This window comes from Daldinia caldariorum, assembly GCF_022478825.1.
Source record: "Daldinia caldariorum strain CBS 122874 unplaced genomic scaffold F4812scaffold_5, whole genome shotgun sequence".
Classification (NCBI taxonomy): domain Eukaryota; kingdom Fungi; phylum Ascomycota; class Sordariomycetes; order Xylariales; family Hypoxylaceae; genus Daldinia; species Daldinia caldariorum.
The window spans coordinates 1,314,293-1,340,350 of record NW_025953041.1 but is presented as its reverse complement, the minus strand read 5'-3'; the positions used below and the strand labels follow the sequence as shown (position 1 = coordinate 1,340,350).

At 47.9% G+C, this 26,058-nt stretch overlaps 8 protein-coding genes across 8 annotated transcripts; 3 read left to right on the top strand and 5 right to left on the bottom strand.

The window, feature by feature from the left end:
- Positions 1-146: 146 nt before the first annotated feature.
- On the top strand, positions 147-1,024 carry F4812DRAFT_331707 (acyl-CoA N-acyltransferase). Its single transcript, XM_047931565.1, has one exon. It carries the CDS (start codon positions 297-299, stop codon positions 933-935), a length of 639 nt encoding a protein of 212 aa, XP_047791798.1. The 5' UTR covers positions 147-296; the 3' UTR covers positions 936-1,024.
- F4812DRAFT_331756 (uncharacterized protein) lies at positions 1,024-3,131 on the bottom strand. The gene has a single exon (XM_047931566.1). It carries the CDS (start codon positions 2,873-2,875, stop codon positions 1,115-1,117), a length of 1,761 nt encoding a protein of 586 aa, XP_047791797.1. The 5' UTR covers positions 2,876-3,131; the 3' UTR covers positions 1,024-1,114.
- A 1,039-nt stretch (positions 3,132-4,170) lies between these two features.
- Positions 4,171-5,571, top strand: F4812DRAFT_331690 (HHE domain protein). Its single transcript, XM_047931564.1, has 2 exons — positions 4,171-4,796; positions 4,952-5,571. Exons 1-2 carry the CDS (start codon positions 4,458-4,460, stop codon positions 5,282-5,284), a joined length of 672 nt encoding a protein of 223 aa, XP_047791796.1. The 5' UTR covers positions 4,171-4,457; the 3' UTR covers positions 5,285-5,571.
- A 287-nt stretch (positions 5,572-5,858) lies between these two features.
- Positions 5,859-7,694, bottom strand: F4812DRAFT_458019 (DUF1760-domain-containing protein; the record flags this gene model as incomplete). The annotated part of the gene is made up of 2 exons (XM_047937283.1): positions 5,859-6,794; positions 6,852-7,694. 2 exons carry the CDS (start codon positions 7,692-7,694, stop codon positions 5,859-5,861), a joined length of 1,779 nt encoding a protein of 592 aa, XP_047791795.1.
- Positions 7,695-8,112: 418 nt separating this feature from the next.
- On the bottom strand, positions 8,113-10,641 carry F4812DRAFT_423259 (glycoside hydrolase family 5 protein). Its single transcript, XM_047933744.1, has 5 exons — positions 9,952-10,641; positions 9,853-9,894; positions 9,706-9,802; positions 9,038-9,651; positions 8,113-8,986 (listed from the first exon to the last, which is right to left on the bottom strand). Exons 1-5 carry the CDS (start codon positions 10,018-10,020, stop codon positions 8,372-8,374), a joined length of 1,437 nt encoding a protein of 478 aa, XP_047791794.1. The 5' UTR covers positions 10,021-10,641; the 3' UTR covers positions 8,113-8,371.
- A 10-nt stretch (positions 10,642-10,651) lies between these two features.
- Positions 10,652-12,818, bottom strand: F4812DRAFT_423257 (mannose 6-phosphate receptor domain-containing protein). Its single transcript, XM_047933743.1, has 2 exons — positions 11,490-12,818; positions 10,652-11,366 (listed from the first exon to the last, which is right to left on the bottom strand). Exons 1-2 carry the CDS (start codon positions 12,450-12,452, stop codon positions 11,211-11,213), a joined length of 1,119 nt encoding a protein of 372 aa, XP_047791793.1. The 5' UTR covers positions 12,453-12,818; the 3' UTR covers positions 10,652-11,210.
- A 554-nt stretch (positions 12,819-13,372) lies between these two features.
- On the top strand, positions 13,373-15,549 carry F4812DRAFT_331616 (ERG4/ERG24 ergosterol biosynthesis protein). Its single transcript, XM_047931563.1, has 3 exons — positions 13,373-13,560; positions 13,634-13,938; positions 14,013-15,549. The coding sequence occupies exons 1-3, from the start codon at positions 13,493-13,495 to the stop codon at positions 15,101-15,103; spliced, it is 1,464 nt and encodes a 487-aa protein (XP_047791792.1). The 5' UTR covers positions 13,373-13,492; the 3' UTR covers positions 15,104-15,549.
- A 628-nt stretch (positions 15,550-16,177) lies between these two features.
- On the bottom strand, positions 16,178-24,110 carry F4812DRAFT_423254 (acetyl-CoA carboxylase). Its single transcript, XM_047933742.1, has 4 exons — positions 23,297-24,110; positions 22,969-23,234; positions 18,057-22,903; positions 16,178-18,003 (listed from the first exon to the last, which is right to left on the bottom strand). Exons 1-4 carry the CDS (start codon positions 23,477-23,479, stop codon positions 16,469-16,471), a joined length of 6,831 nt encoding a protein of 2,276 aa, XP_047791791.1. The 5' UTR covers positions 23,480-24,110; the 3' UTR covers positions 16,178-16,468.
- Positions 24,111-26,058: the final 1,948 nt, after the last annotated feature.

Sequence of the window (26,058 nt, the reverse complement as noted above, 5' to 3'; positions counted from 1 at the left end):
GTTCTGGCTGACATGTTTATCTTTTTATAAATCTGACTGCTGAGCACACGAATAAGGGACCTATATAAGAAAAAAAAATAGTATCAATCAGGAATACCATCTGAGTCTTCAATATTCAGTCTGTCGACTCAACCTGATACTCTATCAACTCGGCTTAAAGCGCTGGAATCCCCATCTCGCAATAAACATCACCATATCCCAAACTAGGAGGGACTACCTACCTGTAGGTACCTGATATAATATATACCTACCCAGGTACCTTATATATACCAGACACCTCATATAACTGCACCACCATGGCAGACAACACCACCACCACCCCACAATCACCGCCAACACCAACACCTACACCTACACCCATAGTCACAACAGACAAATGCATAATACGCGCATACGTCCCCAGCGACGCCGAGGCCATGGCCGCCGCCGCCAACTACCCGGAGATCGCGCAGTACATGCGCAACACCTTCCCGCACCCGTACACGCTCGAGAGCGCGCGGTACTGGATCGAGCAGTCGACGCGCGCCTCGCCGACGGTCAACTTCGGCATCTTCACGCCCGGGGCGGCAGCGGCGGAAGAGGAGGAGCAGGGCGGCGGTGGTGGTACCTTCGCGGGCGCCATCGGGCTGATCCCGCGCGCGGACATCGAGTACCGCACCTGGGAGGTCGGGTACTGGGTGGCCATGGACCACTGGGGGAAGGGCATCGCGACGAGCGCCCTCAAGGCCTTCTCCGCCTGGGCCTTCGAGCAGTTCCCCGAGCTCCTGAGGATCGAGGCCGGCGTCTTCAGCGAGAACGTCGCTAGCCTGAGGGTTTTGGAGCGCGCGGGTTTCACGAGGGAAGGGCTCAGGAGGCAGGCTATTTGCAAGAAGGGGAAGATTATAGACCAGGTCACGTTTAGCTTGCTTAGAGACGACCTGAGAGATTTGCATTGAGTCTACCTAAATGCGATATCTTAGTATGGACTAAGAGGGGGGTATGACCTATCTTAGGAAAATGCTAGGCAGGTAAATAGGTAGACAGCTCCGGGGCGTCATTTTGGAGTTTAAGAGTTTTAATCGCCGAATCAGAGTGAGACTACCAAGGAGTACTCGCATGAGGAGACCTGTATGTATCAATAGTCACTATAGTCATCATAATCGCCGTCGTCATCATAGCTACTATCATCGTAACCACCATCGTCGTAACCGCCGCTGTCATAACCACCACCGTTGTCATAGCTATCGTAATTATTACAGCCATCATTGTCGTTACAGCCGTTATAACCGCCATAGTCGTGGCAGTCGCCGTAGCCGCCATGGCCTCCGTAACCATTCCGGTCGCCACAATCTTCTTGACTATCGGGTCCGCTGTAGTACTTCTGTTCATCGAAACACTGGCTCTGAAAGCCGCCTGGCGAATCGGGAAAACCAACGGGGCACCCGTCCTTGATTATGGAACCGTATTCTTCTTCTTCTTCGAAATCCGAGTCTAGCTCGGTAACCCAGCGGTTCAACTCCGGGGACGAGCTCCTATAGTCCATGTCTAGGATGGCAGCCGTCATTATTATATTCTCCTCATGATAATGGGCAGGAAATCCTCCTGATGTGCCATAAAGGTCGCATTGCGAGTGTTCTACACGAGCAATAACTGTGCCGTAATCTACCAAGTCTCCGAATTCATTTTGTGCCTGGGGGTTTTCTGGGGAGTATAATGGGGTACGGTATTCTATACTGGTCTTCTCGAACTCGGCTTCGGATATTTTGAAATCGTCGAATCCGAATTTCTCCAGATCATCCATGACTTGTTGAAACGGATCCGGACTCATAAATTCTTCGTCGTTAGCATCAGAATCTGGATATTGCGAATCCGGGCTTGAGTCCCTGTCGTATTCGGGATATCTCGGGGGCCAAACATGGCTTTTAGAATATCTCTGCAACTCGCGCTGGCTTTGCTGTTGGCCTCCACTTCCGGTACTCCCACTTAGGGGATTACTTTGACCCTGTGATCCAAAGGGATATGTTCCGGGATTTGAAACCTGACCAAGGCTGGCAGGAACATAAGGCACTGAGGGTTTCTGGCTGTATAGCTGCTTGGAGAAAGCTTGTTGAGATGGAGGGCATATTTGGGGGAGCTGGTGGCTCTGTGCACGACTATACGTGTTGGAAGGGACAGGTACGATCTGATGTTGGGCTGCAGGCTGAACATTCTGAGGCATGGATATTTGTCTAGCCTTGGCCAGAAGAATACTCTCCCTTTCGCCAATTTGTCGGAAGAATTCTCCAAGCGTAGTCTTATCTGTAGGCTTTAAAATCTGGGATTGGATTTCTGCATCGAACGCCTCGAAGGCATACAGCAACTGGATCTTAGGTGGTATATCGCAAGCCCTAGCATCTTGAATGATACCGTAAACAAAAGGCTTCAATCGTTTGCCTTGTTTCAAGTCTAACAGTGTGAGGGACGCTGACTTTAGACTCTGCAAAGCCTCGCTGGGTGATTTGCGAAACGCTTTGATGAGTTGGCAGATAATCCTGTCAAGACCCGAGCGTTGAAGAGCATCTCTCTCCATATCCGTAAGCTCCGTGATATACCATGCCAGCGCCGTCTCCTGAAGACAACTTACCCATACTGCCTTGACTATTTTCTCCCCATGAGAGGCCGCGAGCTGTCTTAGGCGATCTGTAAAGGTAAAGACATTGGTAAAGACCGTATATCTTCCTACAGCAACAACACCAGTATTGTGAGGGTCTTTGAGGGAAGGATTGAAGTATCCAACTTCCTTGGGTTTAAGCGTCTCTTTATCAGATTTGGCGTCTTGTTTTAGTTTCAAGGTTTGAGATCTTTTATTTCTGGCGCGTTTGCTAGGTGCACTGGGCCCCTGATTTGGATCGCACATGGTATGATACCGATTTCATGAACAGGTATTGGATCTTCTGGACGCAAAAGGTTTTCCTCCTTTGATGGATAGGCTGATCATTTGGGTAAAGAAAGAAATCTTTGCTTTGCAGAGTGAAAATTTTGTGGAATCCTAAGGAACTCAGGTCAGCGACTTCACCAAATCAAATAAAAGCCTGACCTGACTTGAATTTGACCTGACCTAGCCTGTATAGGCCTAAATTCTACAGTATCTATATAAGCCAAGCTCGATTTTTTTTTTATATCTTAGATAAGGTGAAAATTTTGAGGCTGATATTATTATGTTTGCTAGGTAGTATTTTATGTAGCAAACGTCTATTTTTTCAACGATTTAATATTAAATTACTTGAAAATTCTTATGTTTCTGAGTAGAAAATGGGGTACGTACCTGAGTACGTGCTGAGGCTGGCTGGAATCGTGTTTTTTGATATTACGATGTTGATTTTGGTGTTTTGAAAAAGGTATGTAATCAAAAAGAGGGGGTGGCGGGGCTAGGTGGGTATTGATTTCGGTACGTACCGAATTCGACCAATAGGATCCAACGGACTATTTACATCCGAATTTACCGATATCGATAACACTAGTGCCTCAAGCCAGGCTTACGATACGGTCAAATAAGCCTCTTTTTTCAAAAGACCTGACTCGACCTGACCAGATCAGGCTTTTACGTATATTTGATTTGACCTGATTTGCTGAAGTCGCTGACTCAGGTTATAATACGGTCGGTCATGTTAAGGTACCTGGTAACTCTGCGCAACGCAAAGGAGACATAAACCTCGAATTAATGCCTGAGGAAACCTAGGATTGTAACTTTCCCATCCTGCAACTACCTAATGCAGCCCAATAGGTTACTATGGATGGGAAGTGCGAACAGTAAAGCGATATGGGTAGAAGCTGCCGAAAGAGAGCAAGATAGGTCCTGCCTTGGATGCTTAGGAGTAACCACACTGGTCACATCGTACGACTCTGAGAACATTACTTAGAAGGCATTACGCAGCGACACTTACGGGAATTAACATATGACAGTCTCGTAGAGGAACCAAGACAGATCCAACAGCGCTAATTCAAGCCAGTATTCTTTCAAGTCCCTGTATTGTGGTGTCCCTTCCAAACTATACATGAGTACGAGTTCCTCGGATATAGCTAACACGAGGATGTGATAACGAAAAGCCATTCATGCCTTCGCGCTCAACCCCCACCGTGATGACTTATACAAGCTAGTTTCATCGACATAAAATTGGAAAAAATTGAAAGTAAATAAATAAGGCGCGAATCCTTAAGAAATTCCGAATATCGTGTGTTGCTTTATTTTAAAGCTAACCACCTACTCATCCCTACATCGGCTATACAAGGTAAGCATCGCTCATGTCGTAAGTCCTACCTAACCAGGACGTAATGAACGATATGAGCGAATCATGTATCAAGCTACCAAAATGATGAATGAACCTACTTTATTTATATAACTGAACAAGTCCGTTCCCAAGCCAATAATTAATAACAGCTTTTGTTATAATGACTTTTCATAATAATAAATAAGATATTACTATCAACTAACATACGAAATGGTCCGATCCCCAGCATTCACTCTTCGGTGTCGTGCCCTTCCGATCTCCAAAGGAGTGCCAAGGTCGCGACAGCGTCTCCATCCCTTTTCTACGACCGCATCGCTACGGGGTCCTCTCTTAAACACGCTAAAGCACGACCACCAAGAGCTCGCGGCCTACGCCCCTCATATCGTGCAAAACAAGAATGCAGATGAGCGGACAAGATTCAGAAACCTCTTCGTGTGGGAATTGGCACGTCACTCCATGGCCGAAGAGATCATCATCTACCCGGCTATACAAAAACACGTCGAGAACGGGCGGGACATGGCGAATAAAGATCGCGACCAGCATCAGAGTGTGCGTGGAGTTCTGATTATCCCATACACATCCATACGCACATACATCCATACATCCATACATACACACATGCCATGGAAAGATACCTAGGTACATATCCATATGATACCATAGTACTAACAGGGAACCCCCCCCCTCTCTCTCCGCCTGTACAGATCAAGAAACAACTATACTATCTCCAGAACCTCGGGGCCAAAGACCCCGACTTCGAGCCGACGTTCGATGCGCTCTTCTCGAGCTTGCAGCGGCACGTGGAGGAGGAGGAGGAGCACGACCTGCCGGCGCTCGAGGCCAAGCTCGACGAGGACTCGCTGCTGCAGCTGGGGCGCTCGTTCGACCGCGCCAAGGCTTTCGTGCCCACCCGCAGCCACCCGCAGATGCCGAGGGCTCCGCCCCTCGAGACCGCCGCCGCCCTGCTGTCCGCCCCCATCGATAAGTTCCTAGATATCTTCCGCAAGTTTCCGAAGGTGGATGGGCCGATGCTGTGATCAAGGCAGTAGCAGCAGTAGCAGCAGCAAATTGTATATATAGGTAGGGAAAAAAAGATGGCGCACGGAATTTAAAACTAGAAATAAAATAAATGGGCGTTTCCGGTTCTTGTAGAAATTGAGTATCATGGCGTTAAGAAAAGGTCTGGAAATATATATACCTTATATATAAGTATATATCAAAAGTCGTCAGGTGGTCCTGGAGACAATATCAGGTAACTAAAATATAACCACCGGAATAATCGTAGAAGTAAACCAACCTTCGGAGAATATAGAACTTCTTATTGAATTGTTGATTGACTACCTGAGCTAATTAGTATATGCTTAGACTTCGTTGAAAAGGTCGGTAAGGTATTCGCTACTGATGCTTTATATAGGGCCTTGTTGTCGTCGCTTAAGAACGAAACAGCATGTTGTCTACCAAAGAGTTCGGGTACCCAACCTAAGACTCGCATTTATCTCATCACGGTACGGCCCCCTCGCATCATAACAGGTACCTAACATTAGGTAGTTCCCAACAACCCCGCTGGCCAACCAATACGTTCAAAATAACCCAACCAACGCAAGAAACCTATTATTGCAGACCGAGACTGCGAAGCCGATCCGTCAGTATACGAAGTTGCATCCGGTCCTCGCCATCCAGGCCCTCCGCTTTTCCGAGCTTCTCCGCCGCGGTTAACAACGGCTCCACAAAGCGCTGCCCCACCGCTGCGCCCATTCCGGCCGGCACGAGCTCCTGCAGGCCGGTGAACAGGAAGTAGGCGAAGTTCGCGACTTGGAGGAGGAATAGGTGGTTTTGAGCCCAGAACTCGATGAGTGCCTCGGTGTTTGATTCGTTTAGCGACAGCATGTCTGGGAATAAGAAGTATTGTAGCCGTTCGATGACGTCGGGAGAAGAGAATTGGTTGGATCGCTTGTTTTGCTTCGCAGCGATGAGTTCCTCCTTTAACCACGTAACCGCACATGCTTTGAGTGACGCAAACATGCAATTTTCTAACAGATCCTCGAGAATTTCCAGCCGGGTGTGGTCGTCTGGCTCGGAGTGGAGGAGAGTACCGGCCAAAAATGTAGCAGCGTTCCTGACCTGGATGTCCGGATGAAACACTGAGACGAGTGTCAAATTATGGTGATAGGCCATTAGATTTGTATGATCTTCGGCTTTTATTAGATTGCGATGTTCGAGTCCAAGTCCGATGGCGAGTAAAGCATCGGCAATCCCCGGACTAGCAAGAATCTCAGACTGTACATCCTTGCCAAGAAATCTTCCAAGTATCGAAGCGTGATCTGGGAATATGTGCATTTCAGGCCACGGGCTATCCGAGTCGAAGACGTCCCTTGAGAACAGCCAGTAAGCGATGAGACACACGGACCCGCCCGGCGAAAAGTGTATATCATCGACTGAGGAGAAGTCATTGAAAGCTGCAAGGGGATCTCTATGTACTGGGCCCTCGACTATACTCTTTACGAACTGTTTCGAGCAATTACTTAAACCAAGATCGCGTAGTACGGCCTACGCAAGTTAGCCTACGAACAGAATGGTGCGTGGAATATTTATGCATGAACTTACAACAAGCTGTCCTACTATCGCATCCCGCTTTTGCAACACCTCATTCTCCCGAAACGCCTCGATCGTCGTCTTCTTACCTGGGACATTCCTCTTGGGGTTGTAGACCTCAAGCAGCCGGGGTGACCATAGCATATCGTGTGCATTTACATAACGCTGCAAGATACACGTGACGAAAGCTTGCAGCAGCTTCCGCTGCATAGCTTCCTCTTGCGGGTCCTCCTGTTCAGCTTCGGGATCGGGTGCATTCTTAGAAACGTCTCCATCTTGGTCAGGATTGGCCACGTTGATACTGGATGTCCTAGAGGGTAGAGGGGGCCGTTTACGGCCGGAGAGCGAATAGACTAGATTTATTACGGATGCAGTCATCTCGGGTGTGGGCTGGTAAGCTTCGAACACCTTCACCAGCGATGGCCCCAGAAATCGAGAGGGGTACTTCGTCTTGATACGCTGATGAAGAATGGCGAGCATGCCAAGCAGCGTAATGAATTTGGCCGGTATTTTGGAGTCTGGAATGACTCCGGGGTCGTGCACATCAACCACTACTTCATCATGCCAGGCGACGGTGAGACCCTCTAGCGCTTCCATAACCTTAATGACGACCTCGCGGGGGTTTCCCAAGCGGGCCACCGTCTCAAGACACGTCTCTGAGCCGTCGATATTTAGTAACATCTGTACCAGGTCCCAACCGATTTCTTGGGTGAGATCGGCATCTTGGAGGACCTCATTCAGGGTCGGTAGGATTTCCGGAGAGGTAACATGGTATTGGAGGATGGTAAGATAAGTAAATCGGTCTTCTTTGGAGGCTTCCTTTATGGCCTTTATTGATTCCGATAGATCAGACATGTTACTGTAATATTTAGCCGCATATATATTTCCAGGTACCGAAGGTATGATGTGTACTGCTTCGTCGGGAGTGGGATGAAGGGGATTGTGGATTGTGAACTGTGGATTGTGATAAGAGATGGGAAACGAGGCTTGTGGCTTGGATGTTGAACGGACTGAATGCTACGGGTGCAGTGCAGTCAGTCACTGGAGTGAGTGGGTGGTTGTGGAGTTGGAGTTGGCTGATTACATCCTAGAAGCTGTTAGCCTTTTTCGTAATGGACAATGACGTGGGTGAGGGGAAGCCCAGAACATTGTTGCTAATTACGCTACTAGGACTGCTAGATTTAGTGGCCAATTAAGTGGTTTCCCTTGCAGTAGCGCCCGCAGCTCACAACTTAGGTACGGATAATACAGTGCGAAGGAAATGCAGCTATCCGTCCTTTATAACATTAATAAATTCATCTTTCACTTCTCAAATCTTAGCAAGTTTAAAATTCATCCAAGACAAAATTTTTTTGATATGCCAGCAATCCATGGCGGATCGTTTTAATGGTATCAGTGCATCAATGCAATTATATACAACGAAACGTCAAAAGTTGTTCAAAGCCAAGGTAAATAAACGCTTGCAAATTGTGAGGTAAAGATTACGGCTGTGGATATTTTTGATTCTGAAAAAACTCTTATGATCTTGGAAATCATAAGAGCAGAGGCAGAAACGCACAACTCCAAAGAAAGATCGACATAGCCCTAGTCGACGGGGCACCTCCTGTAGGTGTCGTAGATGGTGCTACTTGTGTCGGACTACCCTTAACGGAAGTCGGTATTTCCCATGCGATGCTGTATGACTCGTCGCTCGGCGATCCAGCTGCAGTTATCAATGTCGTCAATTCGGGAGGCACAGACGCTGTCTGTAGTATACTTATATCTGTCTGTAGTATACTTATATCCGAGAGTACGTGGACTGTAACAATCGGTTCGTGAAACTCTTCGGAGGAGGAGGAGGAGGATGTAAGAGGAGGTGGGGTGACAACACTCCTGGTCAAGGCCGTAGTACCGGTAGGGACGAACTTCTGAGTTGTCGACTCCGGCTCCGGCTGCGGCGGATTGATTACTTCCTTAGCCTTAGCCCATGTATCAACAAGGCACTGGGACATCAGCTGGTTATCCACTAGACGTCCATCCTTCCTTGTGGGTGTCATGCTTAGAACGTCCGAGGTCTCGACACTACCAGCGCCCCAACCAACTATACCGACAAAGACGTCCGAGTTGTCGTTGATGAATTTATTTTGCGCACAGAACATCTCAAGACACTAGCCAACATTATCAGAAACACGAAGCGGAGAGGTACTAAGAAGACTTACAGAAGAATCTTGCGATGCGCCCGTCTGACTGACAAGACCTTTTCTCCCCCTTATCCTCAGGTACTTGGCAAGGTTTCCGAAAGCATCGGTGTTATCCGTCGTGCACTGCCTGTTGGTCCCTGTGTTATCCTTATCCAGGTATGCATGGATATCTAAGAGCAAGTTATCCTTGGATCCGTCAGGGTTCGTGATATCTAGCAGCTGCTCTGCGCCGTTGTCCCCCGTTAGTGTCGCTACGCCATCGAAATTTGATGCAGGAAGCAAAATCATTTGTTTCGTTGCACCCGTCTTCCTGATAGCTGTGACGGCTTTTTGGCACGTTTCTGCCCACGTATCGACGTCGACGTCATGAGGCTCGTTCATGAGCTCAAAGATAACCTTGTCCTTGCCAGAGTACTTCGTAGCCAACTGTTGCCAGAGATTCACGAATTGGTCATCCGTCGGTCCGCCCTGCCCGATGATCTTGCCGTTCCATCGTCCGTAGTTGTGGATATCAATCATGCAGTATGCGCCGGTAGCGAGGCAGGCCTGTATCAGTCGGTCGTAGTCATTAAAGTTGTTGCTATCAAACTTCCCTCCTAAATTTTCGCCCACGAGAAACTGCCATGATACCGCTGTATAAATGTCAGTCTTGTTTGGATCGAATGCACTTGAAATGACTATCATACGCATTCTCAGTATGTTGATGGCGTCATCCCCGACAAAGTGCCACATCTGAGTAACTCCATCGTCCGGTAGTTTGGCCTCGTTTACAGGACATGAACCCTTTCACTATATTAACTTAGAACTCCAATCCCAGCTTCGATGGTCCTTACATCATTTTTACATCCGAATTCGCCTCCCGCAATGGAAACTCCCTTGAAATAATGCGTTAGTATTGAAAGTCTTACAAGAGACAAGTTGCTCCTACGCACCAGAAATTGAACTTTTGCAAGGACAACACGCGCCGCAGCCAAGAGGAAAACCGACTTCATAAAGTACATTGCTTAATACAGGCTTCTTACAAACTAAACATACGGATAGTCGAGAGGCAAAGAACAAGAATGAAATATGCGTGAAGGTCCCGCCAACGACTGAATGCAGTGAGAATGTAACGAAAACGGAAATGAAAATGCGAAAAGGAAATAGACAACGACAGCTGAGGGAATGAGGCTAAAGGGGAAAAAAACGACTCAAGGAAACAGATGCAAGCGACAATCCATCTTCTCGGCGAAGGATGTTCTGCATTATTGGGGATTAGGCATATAAAGGGAAGAATCAATCAAATCCATCTGTCAATCCGTCAGATAAATCCATCAGGTCTCGTACTAGGGGGGTTAGAGTGAGGCCATGGTCGGTCATTCAAGCGGGTGGGATTTAAGGAGGTTCAAACTTGCGGCGTCTCGCATATAGAGAGTAGAGCAGAACTTGCCAAATCTCGAAAACTACCTGACCAAATAGGCTAACCGCCCAAGGTATATCAATTCCATATATCTACGGCATAGCCTCCAAGGCTTTTGTTTTAGTTGCGAGTTGTCGTACTACCAACCAAACTGACATTTCAAGTTTTGTAGTCCCTTGAAAGTTACAGCTTAATTTAATCAACGGTGTAAAACATAAGACAAACTGTTTTTTCTCCTAATAGTTATGGATTTAATATCTTAGGTACCTGTATTATCATTTCGACTCTTCACACTTCATTTGCATGCCGAAATATGAAAAAGAATCTTAAATAGAAATTGACTAATAAGAACACTCAGCTTTTAGGTACTTCCTATGTACTTTTTTTTTCGTCTTCTACTAGGCGGTTCAGCTTCCCAGTCTTGAAACGTTGAAACATGCTAAAAATTACCAGCTTCCCAAGACATACAAACTGCGCCGCTCAGCTGCAGTAGACCTAACCTAGTTGTATTGTACAATACAAATACATGCTAAAAAAACTACACGCAATACACGTGTAGTACTTATTTCCGTAGAATAATGAAGAAAAAGGTGAAGAAAGAAAAGTTAAGAAATGCTCAGACTTGCACCATACGATTTATATCTGAACGTCTAGTTCTAATAGTACGGCCAGAGCAACATCTCGGCTCAAACGTCTAGTGATGACATGCAAAATAAAACGAACAAAAAACTAGAAAAGCTAAGAATAGGTAGTCAAACCTCTTTTTTAGAAAAGAAAAAAAATATTCCCATTTCAATCCTCCCACTCCTCGTCGTATTGGTCGATCAACCGGTTTTCGTCCTCGCGGTTACTTCGACCCCTTCCGGATGGCGATCCCGATATATGCCGGTACCCTCTCCGATTCGGCAGGAACCGCGCGCAAGAGGAGGTGACCATGACGAAGAGATCCTATGAGGTACGAGTTAGCTTCACGTTGTATTTAATAAATCCTGCTACGATCGATCGATCCTTTTTATCGTCTAGATAGAAAAAAAAAAAAAAAGAAAAAAAAAAAAGAAACAAAGTACTTACGCATAAGAAACTCCAGACGCTGGCCCAGAGCGAGTAGTTAGGCAGCTGCTTCCATCCGCGGGCGTGGGCGACCGTGCGCTGGTAGAATATGCCGCCGAGCAGGTAGACAAGGACGGCGATGGCGAAGATGATGAGGAAGATGGAGCCGGGCCCCACGCTGCCGGGCTGGTGCGGCTCGACGCCCGCGCACGCGTGCTGTGACTTCACCTTGAACACGTACGAGCACTCCTCCGGGTCCGTCGCGATGAAGGACACCTGGGCCGCGCCCGCGCCCGCGTCCCGGTCGCAGCTAAAGAAGATGGTCGTGGATTTCCGCCGCTTCGGCTCGTCCGTCTCCTTGGACAATTTCTGGGTCTTAGTTGCGACGGCTGTTTTTGTAGGGGCCGGTATAGTAGCCCCGTTGTCCTTCTTCTCTTCGCGCTCGGCAAGACTCGTACGCTCCAAGTCCAAATCCGCTTCCGCTTCCGCTTGCCTCTTGACCTTCTTCCCGCACGGCGAACCCCCCGTATACTGCAGCACCAGCTCCTTGCCCCGCGATACCAGCGCGCCGGACTCGAGGCCGAGGCTGTACACGTCGCCCTTGGAGGTGTAGTAGGCGCTGACGTTCTTCCAGAGGCTGGGCTCGACGCCGACGACCTCGTCGACGGGCTCGACGACGGAGGCGCAGATATTCAGGGTGAAGTTGAAGCCGTAGTCGTAGCCCTTGGCGTGGTAGTCCGCCAGCGGCGCCCCGTTGCTGTGCGACGGCTTCGACCCATCCGGGTTCTTCTTCAGCGCCATATCCGGCCGCAGGTCGAAGAAGGCTCCCGACGTCGAGGAGGCCGTGCACGCGGTCGAGGTCGTCGTCTTATCGGCATCGGTGGAGGCGACAACGAGCAGGGAAGAAGTGAGGTAGAGGAAGGAGAGCGGCAGTAGTAGCGCCGGAGATATAGACGTCGATCCCGAGGAGAATAAGAAGCGCATGGTGATTTCAAGAATACCAAGATAAGTTAACGGCTAATAAGTAAAAAGGTATGATGGGAACCCTGTTTTTTCCCCCCTCAGTTGAAAAAAAGAAAAATGCGCCCGATGCGCTTTACGTTAATATCGAAAAAGAAATTGGTCATAGACTTATTCATATATCAAACGTTTCCAGTATCGTAAGTATGGTTTCGGTGTGGTGTTGAATTAATCGTTAGTTTATTCATGCAATTCGTGTCGTTTGTCTCTTGATGTTTGTTGTTCAAACAATTCAAAGATTCAATAAGCCAAGTTGTCGATTTGTCGTCTGTCGCTGTTACCTAACCTTAGGTATTCTTAGAAGTTAGCACAGCTTCGGCGTCCACAAACCCCTGGAATAGAAGTACGTAATGATGTACTTAGGTACTGTAGGTACATAGGTACTGTACAGTAGGTTAAGTAGTTCTTCGTATTCGTACACGTTTTAACTTCCTCTTTTTTCTTTTTCTGTCATTGGCTAACTCGTTAGTGGAGTCTTTTGTATCTTCTTCTCTTTCATTGGTTAAATTGACATTGAAACCAAAGTGAACCTCAAAATTGTGTGGGCCCCCACACGCATTTTTTGGGTTAAGGTATGGTTTGCTTACCAGGTAGGTACCTGGCACTAAGCTAATTGACATCTCCACATGAGCTTGGGGAAGTCTAGGTGGTACCTAAATGAAGTCAAAAAATAAAATAAAAATAAAAATATGGTGTCACACGGAAGCCAAGATTTCCGAGAAGCTCTCCTATCTACAAAATCTACACAATTCCATCGTACCATGCGGGACGTCGCGAGCCGACCATTCCAAATCACACCGTCCCGAGTAAAGGCGCACTAAATATCGAAACGACCTGAAGAGGCTTTAACAAGACGTTGTCAGCTTAGAGAAATACCAGGTACCTCTAAGGTACAGTATTTTATAAATAGGAGGGCATCGGCGCGCTCTTCAGTCAATACAGCAGCAGATCAACAACAACAACACTGTTCGCCAACTATTAGATATTGCGATACAACTTTCGACATGCCGCCCAAAACGAAACAACCACCAAAGCCAGCTCATAGTTCACATGGCTACGAGTTTGGTGGCCCGTATGTGTCTATCTCCCAAGGATTCAAACTCCAAGTTCGTAGTAGATAGATCTAACAATAGATAACTTCCTAGATTCGGTGCCGCTACTATCACGTTCGGTCTCCCCATTCTCTGCTACGTCTTCGCCTTTGGTTGCAACGATGTTTCCGGTTGCCCTGCGCCGTCGTTGTTGAGCCCCAAAACTTTATCGATCGAACAATTGAAGGCTGAGGTGGGATGGCCCGAAAACGGCATCTGGGGCCTGGCTAGTTGGAAAGTTACCGGCTGGGTTCTGGCATACTACTTATTCAGCGCTCTCCTATACCGCATTCTCCCTGCTACCGAAGTTGAGGGTACTGAACTGTCATCTGGTGGAAGACTGAAGTACAGGTTCAACGGTAAGTTGATTCTGACTCTGTATACATACATGGAATAAAGGGGTAGAACTTAGCTAACACGGTCTACCAAAAAGCTTTCGCCTCGCACATGTTCACCCTCTCGCTCTGCCTTGCCGGCACTATCGCGCAGGGTGCCGAGTTTCCCGTATGGACTTTTATCACCGACAACTACGTACAGATTCTGACCGCCAACATCCTTATCGCTTACTCGCTCGCGATTTTCGTTTATGTGCGCAGCTTTTCCGTGAAGCGGGGGAACCCGCAGTTCAGGCAGCTCGCAGAAGGCGGATGCTCTGGAAATTTGATCTATGACTTCTATATGGGACGGGAGCTTAACCCTCGTGTTACGCTTCCGTTGATCGGCGAGATTGACATCAAGGAGTGGATGGAGTTACGTCCTGGTATGCTCGGCTGGATCCTTCTGAACTGTGCCTTCGTCGCCAAGCAGTACCGAACCTTTGGTTACGTGACTGATAGCATTATCTTCATCACGGTTGTACAAGCAATCTACTGTTTAGACTCGGTATACATGGAGCCGGCTATTCTTACGACAATCGATATCACCAACGACGGTTTCGGTTTCATGTTGTCCTTTGGAGATCTCGTTTGGGTCCCCTTCATTTATAGCCAGCAGACCCGATATCTGTCGACACATCCCGTGAAGCTCGGCTGGTTGGGTCTTACAGGCGTATCGGCTCTCTTGATTGTGGCTTTCGGTATCTTCCGGCTAAGCAACCTTCAGAAGAACATCTTCCGCACTAACCCTAACGACCCGCGCGTTGCGCATATCAAGTACATCGAGACAAAGACGGGTTCGCGACTAATGACATCGGGCTGGTGGGGTGTCGCTAGACATATTAACTACCTCGGCGATTGGTTGCAGTCGTGGCCATATGCGTTACCTACCGGGTTTTCCGGATACATCATCCTACCACCCGGCAGCAACGCTGAAGGGGCTATCAAGACGCTCGACGGAAGAGAGATAGTGCAAGGGCCAGCCAAGTACTGGGGTATGCTCTTCACTTACTTCTACGTTGTATACTTTGCCATTCTGCTGATCCACCGCGACGGCCGAGACGACGAGAAGTGTGCGAAGAAGTACGGAGAAGACTGGAAGAAGTACAAGAGCATTGTGAAATACAAGATCGTGCCAGGTATTTACTAGGTCTACTCAAGGTCTACCCAACGTAGATATCTATCTACCTAGGCATCGTATATACCTATTGTATACACAAAGGGCCTTGGGCATTGGAATCTCAAGGTAGGACGAGTGGTTCGGATATGGTTGTGATAGGTTAGTTACAGACTAGGAGAAAGTAATTGGATGGTCAAAGGGGGGCATATACCTACTACCTAGGCACCTAGCAGGAAGAAAACGCTTAATGTTACTGAGCTTAGTGTTATTGTTCTCTTATACTTTTCTACCTATACCTACCTACATAATGTACGTGTAGGCGCTGTCCCAACGGGCTCAACATGACCTCAATGTGTATAAATGTATCTTAAGTTAATGTTAGTACAGACCTTCGTTAGTATATGTTGTGTATATTATATATACCTAGGTACCTAGGGAAGTATAGCAGGGACGCATCTTATTATGGCCTCTACCCTGGGTCGTGTTGTCCAGAAATGCCGAGACTTTTGTACCCAGTTGATGTAAACTTCACGCATCGGCACAATAATTTCGAAGACCACCCTATTCACGGAGAGCGAAGCAATTATCAACACCAATAACATTCTACGAGGGCAGAGCACGCTTTCAACCCATCTTCAAGTTCGCGTACATCCCTTTACCAATCCAATCCGGCTCCAACGAAGCTCCCCCAAGATCGGATGAACAGCAGCATGAACCCGGTATCCAGGCTTCATTTGAACGCGAAAGACCCCGAATCCTAGTAAGAAAGCAACGAATCTGGGTCAAATTCGCCTACGATTAGGATATGGCCTATGCATTTTTTTGGATGGATAGATTTGGCCGGTCTACTAACCTGTCTCCAGGTGATTGCTCACGTTGGTCTAGATGCGAGGATTTGTTTAGTAGAGCTTCCTTAGGAGCTAGTTAATCTATGTGTTCTTTCCCAAGAACTTGATCAAGTATTCGCCTCGTAAACAACCCCCTTCCTTTTACATCCTACGGGATGACTAAAAGAGACTCTTAACATATCCAGGTAGGTACCTAGATATCTCATAGCAAGCCGGAGAACGTTGTTCGAGTACAAGCTAAGACGAAAAAGAAAACTGAGGGATTATTTACTAGACATCACAAATGACCTTGTTTAAGCGCGATGGAGTAAAGGAAAACCTTTTATAGAAAGAGTTATCTAAAGAATTTTACAGTGTGCAGAGAAAATGATAAAATAACCGCGCCGGCGCCCACAAGACATACACACACCTAAACCAAACCCTTAAACAAGTTTTAAATATACACGACGTAAACTCAGTCTCCTCTAGACCATTCATGATCCCTTGGCAAATCCTAGCCCTCTTTGGTTCCATATCATTTCGCATTAACACATATCGTCACCTTATTTCACTGCAGGTACTTGAGGATCTCCTCCCGCTCGCCAACAGGCATCATGTGCAGCATATCCTTTAAGCCCTTAAGAGCCGAGGTCTTATCAGACCTGAGCAGGTCAGCCAATCCATGCGCGACTGCATCCGACTTGATTTGTTCCACCTTCTGGGAAATTGTCTCGGCGTTCTCCTCGTACCATGTCACTACATCCTTGTCGTTGTGCTCGAAGTCGGCGACGCCAGACCAAGCTGCAAGGAGGCGAAGGTGGTGTTGACGGCTCTCGATAGCTGCGACGCTATTCGGATCCGTAACCTTCGAAGACGAGGCAGCAGCCATACGCTTGATAATGTGTTCCTCGTTGAGACGTCTACGGACACGCCAGTAGAAGAAGCGGCGAGTGTCCTTCCATTCCAGGGCCTCACGAATAGTTCCCTTGGCCTTCATGCGGCCTGCACGGTCGTGCAAGTCTGCAAACTGCAGGCCAATCTGCGCGTAGATCGGTAACAGTTGCTTCTCACGCTCTGTCATTCTTTCTTTGGCTTCTGCAAGCTCCTCCTTGGATAAATTGCTGTCAGCCACCTGCTTCTTGAGCGAGGCGTAAACAGGGTCCAAGCGAGCCATGGTCTCGAGCTGCTTCTCCTTCTTATACTTGATGCCAATAATACCTTCCGGCTCTAAGACACCAGCACGGGATTCGACATCGGCGTACATCTCCATAGCCACAGGGTTAATGGTAGGGTCGACCACAACCCAAGAACCACCACGTAACTCGCCAAACGGCGGGATGTAAACGAAGATTGGCTGCTCGAACTTGACAAGAGCGTCGACAATGTACGAACCATATTTCAAGACTTCGTTGTACATGTCTCGCTGACCACCGGAGAAACCTCTCCAGTTAGCAAGGATCATGAGGGGAAGCTGTTCGCCATGGTTGAAGTCGTTGATGGCTTGGGCCGTCTTGAATGCAGAGTTAGGGTACCATACACCACCAGCTTCGTTAGTGACTTGCTCAACGGAGTCGGGGTTTGCAGGATCGGCGGGGGTGACATTTTCAACGGTTCTAGTCTCCACGCCAATAACACCCATAGGAATACCACCAAGACGAGCACGACCGACAACAACGGTACGGGCCCAGCCGCCGAGAGTCTCGACGAAGGAGTCCTTGTCAAAGAGACCTGGCTGGAATCCGTCCTCGTCTTGCTTACCACCAATGAGCCATCTGACATCGTAGGGCTGCTTATTAGGCGGGGTATATATCACCTCACGATCCCAGGTGTCGAGGCTAGGTGAAATCGGCACGGGCAGGTTGCGCTGAGCTGGAACGAAAGAAAGCCATTCGACAATCTTACATACACCGGCAAAGTCATCGTTAGCAGTCAGGTGTGACACACCGTTTCGGTACATGATTTGAGTACCACCGAGCTGTAGATTAGAGGTGTAGACTTCACGGCCGAGCAGGTTGTTAAGGGCCTGGGCACCAGTGAGGATAATGGGCTGGCCCTCAATCTGAACAGCACGTTGGCCAAGGCGAACAAGGTAAGCACCAATACCTAGGAAAAATTAGTAATTCGTGTGAAGAGCAGGGGGGAATGGTACGGCTTACCAATAGAACGGCAGGTAATGAGGGTGACGGTGAAAATGTCGTTGTATGCACGACTTGTAGCACCGGCAATAAGGCCAGAGCCCCTTAAGCACTCAACACCAAGTCCATCTTCAGCACCAACGATAGCAACAATCTTATAGCGCTTCTCACCATTTTCGGTGATCTCCTCGGTGATGACGTCGCGCTTAGCTCCATCTTCAAACCGTTTCTTAGTCTCCGCGTCCAGATAAAGGTACTTGAAACCGGACTCTTGCTTCTCGGGATCATTCCAGGCCACCTTAAAGTGCGGGATGAGCTCTTCGGCGAGGCCAAGTCGGGCGCCAGAGTTTGCAGAAAGATAGATACGAGGAATGCCAAGGCTGCGAGCCAATTCAGTGCACTTATTGAAGAAATGATCCTCCTTAGGGCCGAAAGATCCAATCTTGTAAGTAATATCGTTGGCAACGACAATAAACTTCCGTCCCTCAGGGTACTCAGGAGTACGGGCATTAATGAGCCATCCGACCATACCGCAAGAGTTAGTACCAGGCTCACGAGAGATCTCGATCAGCCTATCACGATCGTCGAGAACTAGCTCGCTGTAGTCGATGCATTCTCCTTGCGCAGGCTTCTTCTCATTTAACGCCGGTAGAGCTTTGGTAGTCCTTGCCCAAGTGTTCTCAACAGCCTGGCGGAAAAGCTCAGGGAAGTCATATACATATTGAGTACCCATCAAATGCGCCCTGTAACGCTTAGGCTGGAGCCAGTTCTTGGTAGGGTAAGGCGTGCAGACAGGCAGCAAGTGCATTGATCCAATCTTGGTTGTGCCGCCAATTGAATAGAAAACCATTTCACCCTTCTCTGATTTCCGCTCTGCGTAGAGCTCAATCTGGATAACATATCCAGAAGTGTTGGTAATAATAACACGCAGAGGATAAGGCATTCCCGTAGCCGTGTCGGTGCAGATAATGCGGATCTCAACCTGGGAGACGCGGAGGCGCCAAGCGCGAGGACCAAATCGGTCTAAGAAGCCTTGGAGAGACTGCTCAACTTCCTGGGGCTTCAACTGGAAAACAGGGGTGAAGTTCAGGAACATGTGGTTCAAGTCCGAGTTATTGTTACCGATAATCTCAAGGGCATCGAAAATATCGTTAATGACTCGGTCGGCTTCAGACACAAGGTATTCAGCTGTGGGGATGTCATCCCGGAGACGGCCTGGCCGTATGACAGCGCGAGTAAAGTATCGCTTATCAGTGTCAACGCCTTTACCGATGCCCTCGTAGACGTGGATATTCTTGTTCTCTGTGAATACAGGCGAGAGCTTGAATTTAGCAAGACGGGCAAGCTCCAACTGGAAGGCCAAGGCGGGTTCAACGTGGCGGATACTATTGTCTTCATGGAATTCGGGTGCACGGAAAGTGTAATAGCCTGGATAGGAGCCGTCATTATGGCCGCAAACGAAGGTGACGCGGCGGACCCGATGGTTGACAAGCTCATGCTTTAATGAGTCAATTATAGGACGGATGCGTCCGAGAATATCCTCATCTTCGTAAGACTCCACATCACGAATGACCACGTTGATGACGTTGGTTAATTCGTCTTCAAGAGGCTTTTGGGCAAAGGATTTGCGCTTGCCAGTTAGGTCGGGAATAAGCCCAGAGCGCTTCCTAATTGGCAAAACCTCTAAAGCCTTCTGAAGCATCTCATCGGCATCGTCCAGATACCTGCAAGGAACGACAACTCCCTTACGAGTTGGCTCTTCTTCAGTCCGGCGATTGAGATAAGACATGTCACTGACTGAACTAACTCGACCGAAGGCACCGCTCTCGGAGGTGGGAGTGCCAGGGACGGAGGGGTTAGCCGACTGAAGAGGGACCGAGAACTCAGTCTGGCCGATCTTGCGGAAAGAAAAGTCCCAAGACAAGAAAAGAGGAGCTGCATCGGACTCGTCTTCGTGATACTCTAATTTCGTCAAGTTGTATGCACGGTAGGCTCGGCGGACATATACCTCCAGAGCAGCGACGTTTACCCAAGGGTCCTCGTGGGCGAAGAACGATGCTAGCACGTCAAAAACGGTGTACTTGGAGTCAACAACTTCCTTGATAATATCAAGGTTGGGCTCTCTGTGCTCCCAGCCAGTTTCACCATATTTGTTTTCAACAACAGAGGAGCGTAGAATGTGTTCCATCTGTGCGGTTCTCTCTTCAAGAGATGGTAGAGCACACTGAATAAGAATTTCCCGAGCCTTCAAAGAGACCTTAGCTGTCTGGCGAGACTCGAGTTCAGTAAGCTTTCGTAGGACCGGTCGTAGATACTTCGCGACGTTGCCGACATTGGGCTTATTAGGACGGTACTCCTCGAGAATCGCCAGAATCAAATGATTCTTAGACCCAACACGGCTGTGAGACAGGACAATGCTAATGACCTTTAAATAGTCTTCTTTGTTCTCCTCGCGGAGTTTCAAGATGACTTCTTCATCCTGGCTACGACGACCCGAAAAGCGTCCCTCAACATCAGCGTACATTTGCAAGAGGCCTCCGATGACGTTCAGTTCCCGCACCTTCGCTCCATCGGCATACTCGTCGAGAACTTCAAGTAGCGGGGAGATGGTTGCTCGTAATGCGTCGGCCTCGGCGGGCGAAGTATTGTCATCCACAAACTTAGAAAACGTCCTTGCAAGCGTCTTAGCGGGGAATTCAGAGCCTCGTGCCTTGGCACGCTCGACAACCTGCGTGAACTGAGTGTCAAGCTTCTGAGGCATTCGGGAGTGAAGAGCGGCATGATGGGAAGCCCACTCGCTGTATGGAAGTTCGGGGTTCCGTAAAACTTCAACCATCTCCTTTAATGTCTGCTGCATGATTACTGAGTTGTCATAGCCGAGGAGGATATTTTTAAGGATATTATAGGTCAAGCTGAATCGTTGGGCCGGCTTGCTACCAACAACTTGAGGGGGGCCAAATTCGGGAAGACCTCCGAGATAGGGTTGCGCCTGCTTAACTCGAGAAGGGTCATCAAGGGCAAGAATACCGAGGATATCACCAGCCTCGATTGTGACGCCAGGCTGCTTGATTAACTGCACGATACCGTCTTCTTGGGCCACCAAAGGCATAAACATCTTCATCACTTCCACTTCAGCAAATGTTTGTCCAGCCTTGACATGTGCCCCATTCTCTACGGTATACTTAACAAGCTTACCAGGGCTAGGTGTGCGCAGCTGTGTAGGGTCATTTTCTTGCTCTAGCAGACACGTCTTGCTGTCCACTGAAATACGAGTTGCACCAACTTCCTCCTTCCAGTAGACGCTGTGACTTCGACCGTCTAGAAGAATAAGAAGACCACCGTCGCTAAGGGCGCGAACACCAACAGAGCATTTGGAGCCGTTGATAAAGAGATGATAGCTATCAACAGCCGCACGGGTAGCGGTAAACTTGTATCGATAACCCTCGTAGATAAAATCAATCGGGAACACCGTCTTCAGGATATCCTTAGACGGAACTTGTCCTCTCTCGAGTCCAGAGCGATACTCAGCTATGCAAGCCTCGCTAGCAATGTGAGCCTTGGTTGTAGCTCCGCAAACCACAGCAAGCATAGGATCCGGGCGCTCAGCGGTAAGCTTGTTAGAAATCAGCTCGTCTAACCAACCGGTGGTGATGGTGTTGTCTTCGAATGCTTCTGTCTCGAGCAGCTTGATGAGATACTCAACCGTGGTTCTAAAGTCGCCACGAATACTCAACTCTTTCAGAGCTACAACCATATTCTTTCGTGAGGCGGCTCGGTTCTCTCCGTAAGCGAAAATGTGACCAAATTGACTGTCGGAGAAACTGTGAATGCTTGAAGCAGTACTAACGGAGAAATAACCCCAGACATTGGCGCTACTCCTGAAGTTCAGGTCATGCATCACACCGTTAGAAGGCTTGAAGCCCTCGCCAGGATCCTCAGATGTAATTCGACAGGCCGTGCAATGACCACGAGGCTGTGGTCGCCGTTGGGTCTTGTCGCTCTCTGGGTCTTTGAACTCGAAGTCAATCGGCGTAGCAAGTTTCGGGTCAACACCATACAGTAATCGGATGTCGCTAATTCGGTGTAGAGGAATTCCCATGGCAACCTGTAACTGGGCGACAGGCAAATTTACTCCACTGACCATTTCCGTGGTAGGATGCTCTACCTGGAGACGAGGGTTCAATTCCAAGAAGTAAAACTTGTCTTCCTCGTGGGAGTAAAGGTACTCAACAGTACCAGCAGAAACATAACCCACGAGGCGACCGAGACGTACGGCAGCTTCCTCCATACCTTTGAACGTAGGTGACTTGGCAATTGTAACAGGGGCTTCTTCGATGATTTTCTGGTGCCTTCGTTGTACGGAACAATCTCTGCCAAATAACGAGATGTTATTACCGTATTGGTCGGCCAGCAACTGCACTTCCAAATGCCGGGCATTGCCCGCCAACTTCATGATGAAAATTGGCGAGCCAGGAATTTCACTGGCGGCGGCTTTGTATAGCTGCTCGAATCCCTCCTCAGACATTGCCTTTCGAATACCCTTACCACCTCCACCTTCAGAAGCCTTGATCATGACGGGGAAGCCAATTTCTCGGGCTTTTTGCAGACCCTCTTCCCAAGAACTGACACATCCCTTCATATACACGTCATCGGCGACGGTAACAATACCGTTCTCGTCTACCTCGACCTGATCGACACCGGTTCCTGACCACGGTATGCAGGGTACTTGAGCATGCTGTGCGACAATGGTAGAAGAAATCTTATCACCGAGCGATCGCATGGCGGATCCGGGGGGTCCAATGAAGACAATCTTCTTTGGCGATGCAGCCAGAGACTCTGGAAGCTTAGGGTTTTCCGAAGCATGACCCCTATCAAACACATGTCAGACTCGAGTTTTACAACCATAACAACTTCAAAGCGCTTTGAAACTTACCATCCAGCCCATACAGCATGAACATCCATTCGCTCAGCAACATCTACGATCAGCTCAACATTCGCATAGTTGTGGTTGTTTGTCCCTCCGGGAACCTCAACGTAGTGGTCAGCCATTCGGATGTAGTCTGCATTGGCTGCCAGATCTTCCGGTGTGGCCATCACCGTGAACTGAATAGCCCTCTCGTCGCCAAAAACCTCGTATGCCCATTTTCGCACGGATCGAATCTCCTTAACGGCAGCAATACCGTTATTGGCGATCAGAATCTAAAGATACGTGTTAGTAAATCCCACGTTGTCCTCCTATAGTTCGATTCTAGTGTTCTTACGTTTGTAATGACCGTGTGTCCGTCATGTGCGGCGACGAAATCCTTGACCTTGGATGCGGGTGCATTTTCTAATCTATTCCCGCCAATAAAATGCTCTGGTACCTTATGCGTCTCAGCATAAGTGGGCTTGCCATTGGTGACGGGCACCGTCCGGACGCCATTGGAGGCTTCTGTGGGAGACATTGTGTTGGATGTGGAGGGGTAAATGAGAGGTGTTTCGGCGGTGCAGGTGAAAGTTGCCGGACTGATGAATCGGAATAAGATGTCTAAGGGTTCATCAAAGTATAGCGGACGCCCAAATCGAGCTCCCGAATAACGCCAGAGACTTCCAATTGTGTATTAACGAAAGAATACGTAGGCGGGGAGGAATCGGAGTGCGGGAGGGTCCGATTACGGGGTGCGTGCGTTATTGCTGGATCTAAGGCCAGAGTAGAAGAATAAGAGGTTTTGTCTGTTGTAGAAGTTTCGGCTTAACCTCCCGCAATTCTGTCCAAGGCAGAAGTTAGTGGTAGAGTTTACGGGAAAGCAATAGTGAAGTTCTAGGGAATAAGAGATGCCAGAATCATGGCAGGAAGTGCGAAGTTCAGTAAGAACGGTCAGCCACTCTCAGAATCTGAGAGATTTGCTGGGTTCCTATCTGATCCACACTCAAAATAATCGTTGTTGAGCTTGTGCGCAACCCTCGTCCATCGAGAACGGGGAGACGCGGCCGCAGGAGTTCAAGGAACGGCAGAATTGGTCGGGGTATAACTAAATATTTAAGTTATGCATATACAAGGATTACCACTTACAAAGTTTATTTAAGGTACGGGTGATGAAGTAAAAGTCGGGGTGTAATCTTCAAAACCTATACATTCGACTCTATTGAAAGAGTAGATTATTAGAGGTAGAAGGGATGAAGAAAGTATCAAAGTGCGGAGGCACCTATTACAAGCAGCTGGGCGAGTAAGGAGAAAGGTTGAAAAGTTTCGGGGAGAAGAGATGAAGAAGTTGGACGGACCTGGGATCCTTTTGGGATGGAAGGGATATCGGAAGGTAATGTATGTATTGTACCTACATATCCTAATATCCTAAGCAAGCCCAACCCAGTACAAAAGAAAAAAAAAAAAAAAAAAAAAAAGAGGATCGGAGCTCATTGCACTAAACTGACGGGCTAGTGACTACTAGGTAATTCGGACGAGCCAGCAAGGCTGATATGGTTAAATGAACCTAATCGCGCAGTTGTGATCGACGATTAAGTCATTCCCTTAACCAATCACAATCAATTCCAGGATGTTGGGGATCTCCTAGCGTTTTCTAAAGTTTAGCTTAGCTCAGGTCAGGTTCAATTGCTGCTACAGACGCGGCAGGTGCGGCCGGGTACAGTCCCTTTAACCTTTAGGTACCTGGACAGGCACGCTGAGAACAACCCTAATGTACATAGTAGGCCTGATCAAATTACCTAATAATACCATAGTATATTGTACCTCAAGGTTTTCACTCGGGTCAGGTAAATGTGAACTCTATTAATGTATACTACCTGGGTAATACTATATATATTAGACTCCACCTAAGATAGAGGTAACAAACACGTCAATACCAGAATATCAGTTCCGGACTTCACTCCAGGAGCATCTCAGAAACCTACCTGACCTCAATATCATTACTACGTACTAGCCAAGTCAGTAGATCGGTGTTCCCCCCCTCGAATATATGTATCAGTTCCCCAGTCTCAATCATACATGTATTCCTATTTCTTCATCTTATTTCCGCGCCCTCACCCCGATAGCCACCTCTACCAATGAGCAATATTTCCGCACTACGCATAAAAGAACCAATACAGTAAGATGCTATCTTTCCCTATGATGGTATATGGTATCTGGTAGACCACTCCCTCCACTTATGCCCGACTTTTACCTGAATCTCAACAAATATTTCCTGATGCGGTAAGAGCCTACTCGGCAAGTGGGACAAATTTGGGTGAGAATCCCATCTATTTTATTTCACAACTAGTCTGCTAGTATGGCTTTTTGTCTCTGTTCCGTACATATTCCCCTTCGGCCGGCACCAGGCATCAGGCCGGTACTATCTCCATACTCTAATGTACACAAGGCAAGGATGTCAAGGATGGTCCAGCCCTCAACCAGGTACCTTGAAAAGACTTCCGAACCGTGGCCAATGCTTACTGTGCATGACCCATTCTCCGGGACACTTATTATCCGTCATCATAATCATCTTGGGTCATCATCGCGAAATCTGCTTACTCTTTTATTTTTTATTTTTGCACGCTTTATGTATTTAAAAGATTTTCCGAAAGATCGACAACTAGGTATAATTCGGGAGGCGTATTTCTACACAAGGTTTTCTTTTTTTCTTTTTTCTAAACTCTCCAACTTTTCATCGTTTACTATTTGCACACTCAAATCGATACCTTCAAAAAGTTGCATTTCTTTTTTAAACCCATTGTCTCCATGATTATATCATCGTGCAGGAGACAACTCAGCAAGTACCTGGGTACTATCGACGTCTGGAGTCACAGATCTGTGGAAGTGAACTCAATTGTTGGGGTAGATTTTGGCACTAAAAATGGAGCGCCACATCCGTCCGCAACAAGCCCGGCTCATCCAGTGGCCCGGTTCAGTTTTACGGTTCCTATGTAAATTAGCCAATATTGGTAGGCGAATTAATGTTTTATCGAATTAGTCACTTAACGAGTGAGACCCGTATTTCAACCTGAGTCCGCGTGGAACACGATCTTCATTCTGCTAATTTTCTCGATTCAA